The sequence below is a fragment of the Callorhinus ursinus genome, unplaced genomic scaffold, assembly GCF_003265705.2.
Source record: "Callorhinus ursinus isolate GAN/ISIS: 27379988/994484 unplaced genomic scaffold, GSC_fseal_2.0 scaffold37, whole genome shotgun sequence".
Taxonomy (NCBI): Eukaryota; Metazoa; Chordata; class Mammalia; order Carnivora; family Otariidae; genus Callorhinus; species Callorhinus ursinus.
This window is the reverse complement of record NW_027397099.1, coordinates 5,953,850-5,965,711: the sequence shown is the minus strand read 5'-3', so window position 1 is coordinate 5,965,711 and position 11,862 is coordinate 5,953,850. Positions and strand designations below refer to the sequence as shown.

The 11,862-nt window shown below is 51.5% G+C and overlaps 1 protein-coding gene across 3 annotated transcripts; it reads right to left on the bottom strand.

Annotated features, from left to right (window-relative positions):
- Positions 1-1,859: 1,859 nt before the first annotated feature.
- DPEP2 (dipeptidase 2) lies at positions 1,860-7,963 on the bottom strand. 3 transcript variants are annotated; one of them, XM_073880098.1, is made up of 11 exons: positions 7,672-7,963; positions 6,530-6,745; positions 6,071-6,197; positions 5,660-5,789; positions 5,435-5,576; positions 5,076-5,145; positions 4,777-4,953; positions 4,347-4,431; positions 3,648-3,723; positions 2,628-2,763; positions 1,860-2,534 (listed from the first exon to the last, which is right to left on the bottom strand). In XM_073880098.1, the coding sequence occupies exons 2-11, from the start codon at positions 6,742-6,744 to the stop codon at positions 2,277-2,279; spliced, it is 1,416 nt and encodes a 471-aa protein (XP_073736199.1). In that variant the 5' UTR covers position 6,745; positions 7,672-7,963; the 3' UTR covers positions 1,860-2,276. The 3 variants fall into 3 exon arrangements, with proteins under 3 accessions (XP_073736199.1, XP_025744816.1, XP_073736200.1); XM_025889031.2 differs by lacking the exon at positions 7,672-7,963 and having other exon boundaries at positions 6,530-6,827; XM_073880099.1 differs by lacking the exons at positions 6,071-6,197; positions 7,672-7,963 and having other exon boundaries at positions 6,530-6,827.
- Positions 7,964-11,862: the final 3,899 nt, after the last annotated feature.

The window sequence follows — 11,862 nt, the reverse complement described above, 5'->3', positions numbered from 1 at the left end:
TCTCACATCCTTGCCAACATGTGTTGTTTCTTGTGTTGTTGGTTTCAGCCATTCTGACAGATGTGAGGCGATACCTCATTGTGGTTTTCATTTGCATTTCCCTGATAGTGACAATTAACATCTCATAAATAATATTTTCAAAATCTACTTCTTTGCTTAGCTCATTTTCTATTGAGAGATTGAATGTTTGTCAATTTCTCTTTACCAAGTGAGAATCTTAAATAATTTTTAAATAACTGCAGCTTATGAAACTTCTTTTATAGGACGCCATCGTGACTGGTATAGTTAAAATTTTTTTCAAGGCCATGTCCAAATTTGCATAAAATTCCACTAACAAAAATCGTTAATCAATTTTTAAAATTGATTTTTAAAAATCCAAATACAATGCTAAGTATTATTGTTGTGTGTTTCTTAAAAATATTTTATTTTTTAAGATTTTATTTTTAAGTAATATCTACACCCAAAGCGGGACTCAGACCTACAGCCCCTAGATCAAGGGTCACATGCTCCAGCAACTGAGCCAGCTAGGCGCCCCTCTTAAAACTATTTTAGATGGAATTTCTACAGACTTAAAATTTCAGAATATGTAAGAGTCAAATCAATGGCTGTTTTTGACAAATCATATGTATTCACAGAACATAACTTTTCTCCAGTTAAAAATTCAAAATCTGAAGACACTTTGTTTAAATTTTCATACCTTCACTTCAAATGTGAAATTCAGGCATCTCTGATATCCTTAATTTCTATTCGATATGCACTTTTCCCATAATAATTGGTATTTTCATTAGGTGATTTGTGTATTTTCACTTTCTCAGTCTGCTTGTGTTGGCCTGGAAATGTATTACTTTTCCTTCATTTTTGAAGAATATTTTCACTGTGCACAGAATGGAACACTGGTAGTTACTTTCATTCATCAGACTAAATATATTCCAGTGTGTATGGATTTCCATTATTTCCAGTAAAATTCAGTTGTCAGTTGTTCCTCAAATTAATGTGATTTTAATTTATTTATTTATTTTTTTTAGAGAGACAAGTGTGTGCATGCGAGTGGGGGGTGGGGGGTGGGTGCAGAGGGAGAGGGAGAATCTCAAGCAGGTCTCAAGCAGGCTCCACATCCAGTGCTGAGCCTGACCCCCAGCTCTATCTCACGACCCCAAGATCATGACCTGAGACAAAATCAAGAGTCAGACGCTCAACTGACTGAGCCACCCAGTCTTTGAACTACACACTTTGGGGTTATTATGAAGAGTGCTGCTTTAAATGTTATTTCATATGCCTTTTGGAAAACCTGTGTATGCATTCCTGTTGGATATATACCTGGGGTGAAATTACTCAGTCACGGGGTATGCATAGACTATTAGTATTAACTATTATTTTTATAACCCATTATCTATTATCATATGTTATTTATTATTATTAGCTGTCATTATTAGCATTAACTCTTAATTTTGGCTATTATTAATGCAGTCGCTATTACCATTACTGGCCTGGAGATAAGACAGTATGAGTTTCTAAGTAGTTTGTGCCTCTCAGAGAGGAAGTCCCAGAGGGGCAGGGGAGGGGGTGGGTCCACATCCAGGGAAGTTCAGTCATTGGAGGCCCATGGCTCATCATGTAGCCTGGCATTCTGGGCTCTGTCCAAATAGGAACAAAGATCATTTATGATCCGGGCAGGTTCCCTTCTTGGGAATCTGAACCAGAGTTCCCTTCAGATCCCCAGTGTGTCAGGATGTGGACTGAGGTGAGCTATTGAGAGGCAACCCAGAAGATCCACTCTCCCACAGCTGGAGCTACCCACTGTCTTCTTCTTCTTCTTTTTTTTTTTTTTTTAAGATTTTATTTATTTATTTGACAGAAACAGAGCGAGAGAGGGAACACAAGCAGGGGGAGTGGGAGAGGGAGAAGCAGGCTCCCCACTGAGCAGGGAGCCCAACACAGGGTTCGATCCCAGGACCCTGGGATCACAACCTGAGCCAAAGGCAGATGCTTAACGATGGAGCCACCCGGGCACCCTGATCCACTATCTTCTTCCAGTGCTGAGCCCAACCATCAGGGTCTTCTCCTGTCCTGCTAGTGAGACTCAGGTCTTACTTGAGTAACTGGTGGCTGAACTGCAGGGTCCCCTACCAACCACCAGAATGGGGAGCCTGTGCCACCAGACCCCTCCACAGAAAAGGACACTCATGCCTGGTTCCATGTCATTTGTGCCTGAATGATGGGGGAACATTGTGGGGTGTCTGCGGCTGCCATAGTAACATCTGGTAGGATGAACTGGGTCACCAGAACCACAGAATGAGGACTAAACAGGCAGCAATAACTGTGAGGCCTGGAGCCATGTTGGGGGGAGATTTTGACAATGATTGTTTAGGTGACCACTTAGGTGTCCAATGTGCTGAAGTCTCAGTTAGTTTCTGATCTGGAGCCAGGTACTGTGTCTGATGCAGACGTGAGAGAACAGAGCGGCAAGAACTGCCCAGCTGCTCATCCGGGAACTCATCCTCCAGGGGGCTTTGCCCCTTGCTTGCCTCCCGTACCTGGAAGTAGCAGTCAGGGCTCAGCAGCTCCCAAAGCAACTCCAACACACTTGCTCAGGCCCATGTGCTACTCTTTTGCCCAGCCCAGCATACCTGTTCCACTTGTCCGAAGACCCGCAGCAGGTTTCCGCGAAGGACACCCTGGAGCTCTTCCTCACTCCAACCACGACTCAGCAACTCCTCTATCAGAACCGGGTACGTGGACACGTCCTCCAGCCCCTGAGGGAACCTGTGTGGCCGCGAGCCAGCCAGCTGTGGAACCTCAGCCCTGTTCCCTGTTCATGACTCAGAACCACAGCCCCATGTATCCAGGTCTACTGAACCCCAGCTCTGGTCAGATATGGGAAAGGGAGACTTGGAGAGGGTAAGTGATTCATACCTGCTCTTTATCCTGCAAAAGGAAGCTCTTAACCACTTTGAATATTCATAAAAACCCATTGAATTGTACTGTTAAGGTCTATGCTGGGACGCCTTGGTGGGTCAGTCAGTTAAGCATCCCACTCTTGATCTCAGCTCAGGTCTTGATCTTAGGGTCATGAGTTCAAGCCCCATTTTGGGCTCCACACTGGGCATGGAGCCTATTTAAAAAAAAAAGATCTATGCGTTTCACTGAATACAAAGTTTCCCTCCATTTATAAAAAGAAGAAAAGCTTTTTAAGAACTGAGTTGACCTCCTATAGGCACAGACCCAGCTGCAGGCAGAGGAAAGGGTGAGTTCACACCAGACCTTGCTTAAGACTCTGCTCAGAAGCAGTGGGTCAGGGGCACCCTGGCTGGCTTGGTCGGAAGAGCATGTGACTCTTGATCTCGGTATTGTGAGTTGAAGCCCCACATTGGGTGTAAAGATTAGTTAAATAAATAAAACTTAAAAAAAGAAGCAATAGATCTGCTGGCACTAAGGGTGGGTGTACCTGCTGGGCAGATGATGATGATGACCTAGAGTGAAGCCAAGGGGTCACAGACAAACAGAAGGGCCCAGGAAACAGACTCTGGGTGTGGAGAGATGCGAGGTGGGCCTAAAGGTTATAAGGATCACGGTGTGGTGGGCATGGTGACTGTCAAGGCCCTACTGTGGCACAGCCAACCCCAGACAAGCCATAGAGAAGCGCTTACCGTTTGGCCCCATCATAATCTCCGCCAATGCCAATGAACCTGGATCCAATGACTGTCTTGATGTAGTCAAAGTGATCTGGAGGATGGAGAGTCAGCAGTGTGGGACTTCCAGGGCAGGGGGAGCTGGGGACTGCACTCTGCTGATTCCCCTTCTTGCAGCCCGTAGGCCACGCAGGCCAGTTCCTTCTGGCACCCAGTGTACTAACTTGAGGAAGCTGATGCCAGTTGTCTCTAGACTGGAATTTAGATTTGGAGTGGACCCCATTTGGGCCATTTCTCATCCAGGATCACCCTGCCTCCATTCTCCTTGAGAACCATCGGGGCTCCTTTCCATGGGTGTGGAGGATGAGCAAGAGACAAAGAATACAACTGACAAAGACCACAGAGACTTAAGGGGTTGCCCAGTCCCTTGGTCAGACGCAGGGGCAGGGAGCTCTGGGAGCCCCTGCAGAGGCACAGATGGTTGGCACCTGGGCTCTATGTCTGACTGCCTCCCTTATACCCATAAGTATCATAGTTACCAACTCTGTGTCTTCAGTTCCATATGGCACCAAGGTGCTTTATACCATCCATCATTGAGTTTTTAGGAGCTGTGTCTACAGCCAAGAATGGGTCAGACCACTGGGGCTGTACTGAGGCCTTCCCCCCAAGGCTTCAGGTCCAAATCAGAGTTATTCAGAGAGCCCAGGCGGGGCTTACCTGCCACAGTGGACACATTGGCTAACAGGTTGCATTGCAGCACCCCCACTGAGAAAGACACCATCACGATGCCTCCATTCTTCTTCTGCAGGGGTGGACAAATGGACATTCAGCTTTGACCCCAGAACAACTACCTGCCTCTTGGCTCCGGTAAGGAAGATGTTTAGCTCTGGCTTTGAGTTCAGAGGAGACTACACCTCTAGGTTTGTGTGAATGGAGGAGTCTCAGCTCTTGTTGGGATGGAAATGTCTTGGAGTATTTACCACTTAGAACCCCCACACTTGAGCAAGAATTCAGGAGCTGTGGACTGTGGGTTTGTGGGGCAGATGTTCAGTCTAGGGTTTGAGGAAGATGAGGGAACACGGGCTCAGGCTCAAGGGCTCCTGCTTTAAACCTCTAGCTTTAGGTTTGAGGGCCAGGGCAGTCTCACCAGAAGCTGTAGGATATCATCAGGAACGTTCCTGGCATTCTTGCACACACCTCGGGCAGCCGAGTGGGAAAAGATCACAGGTGCCTGTGACACTTCCAAGGCTCGCCGAGCCACAGTGTCTGAGACATGCGACAAATCTACCATCATGCCCAAGCGGTTCATTTCCACCACCACCTTCTGCAGGGACAGGTTGGGGAAAGGGCATCAGGGGTGCACATGCCCATGCATTTTTCTGTAGGGAACTAACTGGTGGGACATGCACATTCATGGGGGGCAGGGTAGGGAACTAGGGTCCTCACCTCACCAAAGCTGGTCAGCCCACTGACATTGCTGTAGAAGGAATGGATGCCCTTAGCTGAGCTCTCTGCCCTGCAGGATGACCAGGAGGCAGTCTGAATGGTGGCCATGACTTGGCTACAAGAGCCTACTGAATCCTCTATACCAGCACCCCCCTGGAGCAAGAGCAGAGACCCAAGCTGGGCTGTGCCTGGCAGGAGGCAGTCCCTGCTGGGAATCCAGTCTTGCTCTGGGAACCCCTGCTCCCCTCCCCACTCCAGGGTCAGTGACAGATCCCAGGGGTAAAGCTTGGTCTGAGCCCCAGTATGATCTTGGGCAGATGCCTGCATCAGAGGGCACATACCATTTGCACTATGCTCACCAGGGTGTGTTGCAGGTGTGAGTGAGTGTCAGGTAGCGCACACCCAGCACATAGAAGGTACGCAAGATGGAAAGGCTACTATCCAGCGAGTGGCCACCCTCCACACCAATGAGGCAAGCTAACTTCTGGGTGTTGTTCAGAGCTGGGGGCAGGTAGGTCAGGTGATCACTTTCAGAGGCTGGAGTATTCAAACAAGTCCCTAACAACCCCCACTTGTCTGCCTACCTTTAACTGAAGTCACAAGCTCCAACTCAGAATAGGAGGCACACATGCGGCGGATGAGGTCAATTTGCTCCAGGGTGAGGCGCAGGGCATCCCGTTCCTGGGTCTGGCATGGGACGTAGGCTGACCAGAACTGAGGGAAGGCCATGGGTTGGCTTGGGCAGGGGTTGCTTTGGAGCTCCGTGGGCTTCTCGCCTTCACAGCCCACACAGCAAAAATGGTCACTTGTAATGCACTGCTTATTCTGTAGTACTTGGATGCCCACCAGACTAGTTCACTGTGACCCCTGCAGCCCCCAGCATCATGTTGTAGCATTTTGGGGGGCCGTAAGGTAACTGAGTTCTCATGTGATTAACCTGTGGTCTCTGGGGCCCCCACACTCCCTCTCAGCCATGCTATGCGTCAGTGTGGTACCTGGGCGCCCACGAGACCGTCTCTAAGCCTGTCCAGGCTGGTCTGGCCACGGCTGAAATTGCGCAGATTGACATCCTGTAACCCGTTGCGGTAAAATTGCCTCAGCACAACCGGCATGTCGTTGTGGCTGGAGGGTGGGCAAGGCAAGATCCGGTCAGGGGCAAATGGGTGGGCTCCTTAAGCCTCGGGATCAAGCAGGACATGAGCCAACGTTGGTGGGGGGATGCCCCGCCCACCACACTGTCACACAGACTATACTAGGACCCCTTGAGCACTAGGCTGGGGGGTTCCCAGCAGGGGCGCAGTGACAGAGGAAGGGAAAAGGCGCCCATGGATGATGGGAGAGTGCATCCAGGGGTGGTATGAGGGAGCTTCCTCAGTAGCCCTGCACGCTGAGAACTCCTTACCCCCTTTGGGGTGGGCTCAGTCTCCACGCGCCCCCACACCGCACCTACGCACCCGTCCACAAGAGGGAAGTCCCGCATCAGGGCTCGCACGCGCTCCCGCAGACTTGGGGCGCTGGAGGTGGCCGGCGGGGTCCGGGAGCTGGGGGTTCCCGGTGTGGTCTGGGCGCGGGTTATCGGCCGCGGCGGCAGCAGAGACAGCAGGAGCAGGAGACGCAGCAGAGGTCGCCGGCGGATGGCGGGGGTACCCTCGAGGCCTAGGGGCTGCATGCTGCGCAGGGCAGGACAGGCAGGCAGGGGCCGGTGTCGGGAGCCCGAGACGGGTGGCGAGGGGCGGAGGGCGACGATAAAGTTTGGAGCGTCGACTCGGACCACGCAGGACCCTGGACCCCGGCTCTCCGCCGAGGCACACGCTCCTCCTCCCCCCGCCCCCCGTCCCCGCCCCCAGCCTCCAGCCTCCCGCCTACAGGACACCACCCTCTGGGCGGGCTCTCTCTCCTGTCGCCTCTCGCCTCACCCCGCGTGCTCCGAGGGACTGACCCAGGTTGCTCTGCTGCTGCCTCTAACCTTGCTCTGCAAGACAGAAGGCTTGGGGTGCTCCTCCCAGAGAGTAGCCCGCGGCCGTGAGGCCTCTCTCAACCACATCACGTCCCCAGTTTGCCTGCATCCTGCACCAGCCACCCTGAGGGCTACGTGCAAATGTCTCTGGCCACAGTACTCTGAGCTCTCGGATTCCTGGGCTGAGCCACAGTGAGGGTGGGGTGGGGAGCTGAGAGTTTCTGGAAATGAGGGGTTAAGCTTGTGGACTTTGCATTCAGGAAAAGGTCCTTTGCCCCTGACCTCTCTCTCCCCTACCTTACTTCCTTGCCTACTTGTCCATCCCCTGGGGGACTCAAGCCTGAACTGGGAACTGTCAGGGGCGCCCCTCCCCTAGCCTTCCCGTAAGTCTCAGGAAAGAGCTCCCTCCTCAGCAGATGCTACACCTCCCTGGGTCTGAATGGAGGGATTTTTGGAATGTGAACTGAGCAAACCTTCTGGGGAGGGTCAGGGGTGGCTTACTGAACAGAGCAGGAACTCAGTAAGCTGTTTGAGTGGAAGGAAATTAAGTCATTTTTAGGGCAGCAGAGTACGCCCCCCCATCCCAGCAACATTCCTTCCAGAACTGCTGGCTGAGCTGTTGATCAGGATCCCACCTACCTCAGTGTGGAAGCCCTGTCTTCACTGAAGTCAGAAGTGTGGCTCCTAAGGAAAGGCCTGGCATCTGGCTTCTGATCCGCGTTATCTTTTATCTCCTGTGGCTCTAGCTCTAGCTCTCCCAGAAAACTCTAGGCTGAATTGTGTTCTTCCTCTGAAGGCCCCACCCTCATTCCTAGCCTCAGGCCTTCACCCTAGTTGCCTCCTCCAAGAACCACCTCCTTACACACACGCACACAGCAGAATGCATCTTTTCCCCCGAAGTTCTGCCACTGAGACGCTTCAAGGTCTCTGCTCAAACTCCTTCCTCTCAACCTCTCAAGGTTCTACTGTGAACCTTGGTACCCTATGGAGCTGCTTGACCTTTGGGACCAGGTGACAGGAGTGACCAGTGCAGGAGTAGTGACCAAGTCTGAAGACTGGAGACCTTAGAAACCACCCTAGAAAGGAAATGACCAAAACTCTGCCAGCTTGGGTATATCTGAGTGATTGTGCATATGCTGGTGCTCGGGTGCAGGCAGGCAGGGGTGAAGGGCAAACCAGTGGCACGGTGCTTGAGGTGGGTCTGCTCTCTGACTACTGCAACTGGAGGGTTGTCTGGGCAGCCCCACTGCAGAGTGTGCATCCCCTAGGGTATGTCCATGCCCTGGGTAGCTGGGGAGCCCAAACTCAGACCTGGCTCCCTCCTTTCTCCCCCTACTGCTGGCCAGCAGCCCCACACCCACTCATGAAGCCAGCAAGTGGGGAAAGGGGAGGAGAAACTCTTGGATTGATGGGGCACCTGGGTGGCTCAGTTGGTTAAGCAACTGCCTTTGGCTCAGGTTGTGATCCTGGAGTCCCGGGATCGAGTCCCGCATCGGGCTCCCTGCTCAGCAGGGAGTCTGCTTCTCCCTCTGACCCCTCTCGTGCTCTCTATCTCTCATTCTCTCTCTCTCAAATAAATAAATAAAATCTTAAAAAAAAAAAAACTCTTGGATTGGCTGGTCTCCAAGACAAAAATGTTGGTTTGGGGAATAAACAACTTCTCTATTCCACTCTTAATAGCCCCCCAGGAAGTGGGGAGTATAAACAATCGAAGAGGTAGGGAGGAAATCCAGGATAAATAGCAGCTGCTGACAAGAAATAAGAAGGGAGAATTTAGTTTTTCGAGGTTTGTTAGCTTTTTTCCAGGGGCCAGATGTCTTACACCCCAAGACTTGGAGGAAACTCTAGCCCAGCACAGACAGGCAGTGGTGAACCAGAGAAAGTGGGCACCATCTCTGTAGAAGATCAGCCAGGCAGAATAATTTTCAGTAACGTTCAACTTCAGTCCTTAAACTAACTAGCATCGCTAGTCATGGCCTTGAGGTGACCATACAAAGCCAATCACAGAAACACAGACATACCCAGACCCTTATACACACAGGGACATGTGAACACTCATACTCAAGTAGCAGGCGGGTTTTAGCCAACTGAGTGAGTGGCCTGTTCTCCTTTTTACCTCGTCCGAGGCCATCTCTCTGCCCTGTCCTGTGCAGGGGGAAATAAACACGCATTAGTGAAGCCTCCTTGTCCCATTCCTTCTTTCCTCCCCTCCCCCTCCCTCTTCCTTCCTTCCTTCCTTCCTTCCTTCCTTCCTTCCTTCCTTCCTTCCTCCTTCCTTCCCTCCTCCCTCCCAACCTCCCTCCCTCCCTTCTTCTGCAAAGCCTTGTCCTTCAGAAGACTCCAGTATCTGTGGACAGACCTGGACAATTTGGGAGAAGGGGCTATGAGAAATTATCCAGGCGCTTGCTGGCAGTGGACACAAGAGGAAACAGGGGGGAAGCCCAGGGTCTGGCTCCAGAGCTGACCTGAATGTCATCTCTGACACCTACTCCCCTCTGCCCCCTTCTCCCCTTTAACAGCATCTCCAGATCATTCTGGTTCAACCCCCAAACATCTCCCAGGGGTGTCTTCTCCATTCCCACTACCTCTTCCTCAGTACCGGTCACTTTCACCTCTCACCTCCTCCTGGTCCCCCCACTTCCAGTCCATTCCCCAAATGAGCTGCCAGACCTATCTCTCTTTGAGAAGAATCTATCATCTTCTTGCCTAAAGTTCTTCTGTTCCTTCCCATTGCTTTTAGGATACAGGTTTCCCCACTAGCTGAAGTCAGAACTTTCCCATGAAGCCTTTTGTAAGTCAGAATGGTGTAAAGCAATGAGTACCCCAGGTTTTGGAAAGTTTGCATCATGCCACCTTACTTTTACAAAAGACCTACATTGCTGCCTGTTTTTACTAACCAAAAGAAATCTGGAGAGGATTTTTGCTTTTAGGAAAAAGCCATTACCATACTCATGTACCAGATTCCTTTATTTGGCTGGCCTCTCTAGTCTCAGCAAATGGCATAAACCCTGTTGCCTTCTTCCTTTGCGGCCTGCTACCACAGAGCCTTGTACGTGCTGTTCCCTTAGCCTCCCACTAGTGGGGCTGCTCAGGCAGGGCCAGTGTAGGCAAAGGGGTATGTGAGTAAGCACCTTCTCTTCTAATTCCTCACCTTTGTAGTGTTTACCTAAATCAAGACCTGCAGAGGACGCAGTGGTAGAAACAGGCTTCTCCTGGGTCCAAGCTTACTTTCGTGGCAGAGCTGACCCAACCCCACTGATCTCCAGTGTATTACAAGAATATGCAGGCAAGAAGACTGTCAGACTGAGGGACAGGCCACTGCACATGCTCGGAGCGCAGGAGTGGGGCAGAGGCAGGGGCTTCCTCAGTATCCAGCATTGCCCGGGTGATGTTCATCTTCCTTCTTGCACCTGGAGACTCATGCTGCCCCTGCTGCATTCTGGGTGTTGTGCTGGTTCTGCTGCCGTGATGACAGAGTCTCATTCCCAAGTCGCAACAGTCTCTCTGGCCAGAAGACAGCCTGGCCACCATGGACACACATCCTCTAATCACAAAGCTGAGGCTACCCTTCCGGAAGTGGCCAACAGGTAGCACATTTTCCTTCAAAAGGCAGCCACCGGGGCGCCTGGGTGGCTCAGTTGGTTAAGCAACTGCCTTCAGCTCAGGTCATGGTCCTGGAGTCCCGGGATCGAGTCCCACATCGGGCTCCCTGCTCGGCAGGGAGTCTGCTTCTCCCTCTGACCCTCCCCACTCTCATGTGCTCTCTCTCTCTCATTCTCTCTCTTTCAAATAAATAAATCTTTAAAAAAAAAAAAAAGGCAGCCACTGTCCACCTTGCTAGGTAAGCACGAGTGCCTCTCTGTCTCCCGATTCCACCCGGACTTCTCCCTAATCCCCACCTTTGTCTTCCACGTCCTTGCCCGCCTTCCTGTCCATCTTGGGTCTCTTGCAGCCAGACTCGGCCTGATTTCAGGCAGTATGGAGGATCCAGTACACAGGGTCCCCAGAGCAAAGGCACCGTGGTGTCTGGGAGGCTTTAAGTGTCTGACGAGGCTATTTTCTGGGACCAGATATTTGGGTGATTTAGGGGTGAAGCCCACAGGGCTTGGGACTCCCGTCCTGAGGTTGGTTTGCATGCCGTCCCATGTTCTCGAGGTCTTGCCATCAGCTGGGGGGAGGCTGGAGGGGCAGGGGCTACAGGAGTTCGACTGAGGAAGATCCTACAGGGAGTCCCTGGGATTCAGATGGCACCTTCTGAACCGTGATATTCAGTCGCCTCGAGAGGGGGGCATATCATGGAGAACCTGAAAAATCCAAACCCTCTTCGGTAACTTGCTCTCTTTAAAAACAGGAAAGCGGATGAGCCTCTCCGATTGCTCAGGTTCAGGTTTGCTGGAACCTTTGCCTCCTCCTCCTCACCTTCGTCCGTACCCTCCTCCCAGCAGCCTGCGGTCACCCGCCCTGTCGAAGCTGGCAAGTGAACTCAGTGAGGCCACGACCACCATATTCTGGCCCCTAGCGCCACACCTGCGCATAGCAAAGGCTCAACCAACATTCCTTGAGGAGCGAGTCAACTTGGAGCTCAGCAGACTGCTGCCTTTCCTTCCCTCATGGAGCAAGGGCATGTGACAACAGGGACAATGTGCCAGAGCAGCCAAAGCTACTGTGTGTCCAGAGCTGTGCTACCAGTGTCATATGTCGTAGCCCATTTGATCTTAACGATAGCCCACGAGGTAGGTTTTTACCAGCTTCATTTTCTAGGTGAGAAAATTGAGCTTCATCTTGGTGAAACTGGCAGGTGGAGCTGGGATCTGAAACCAAAATTCCCTT

Coding starts and splice junctions, on each gene's coding strand:
- DPEP2 (XM_073880098.1), bottom strand. CDS start 6,744: ATGCAGCCCCTAGGCCTCGAGGGTACCCCCGCCATCCGCCGGCGACCT. Junction 5,790..6,070: donor ACGGTCTCGTGGGCGCCCAG/GTACCACACTGA, acceptor GCCTTCCCTCAG/TTCTGGTCAGCCTACGTCCC. Junction 3,724..4,346: donor CAATGTGTCCACTGTGGCAG/GTAAGCCCCGCC, acceptor TCCATCCTCCAG/ATCACTTTGACTACATCAAG.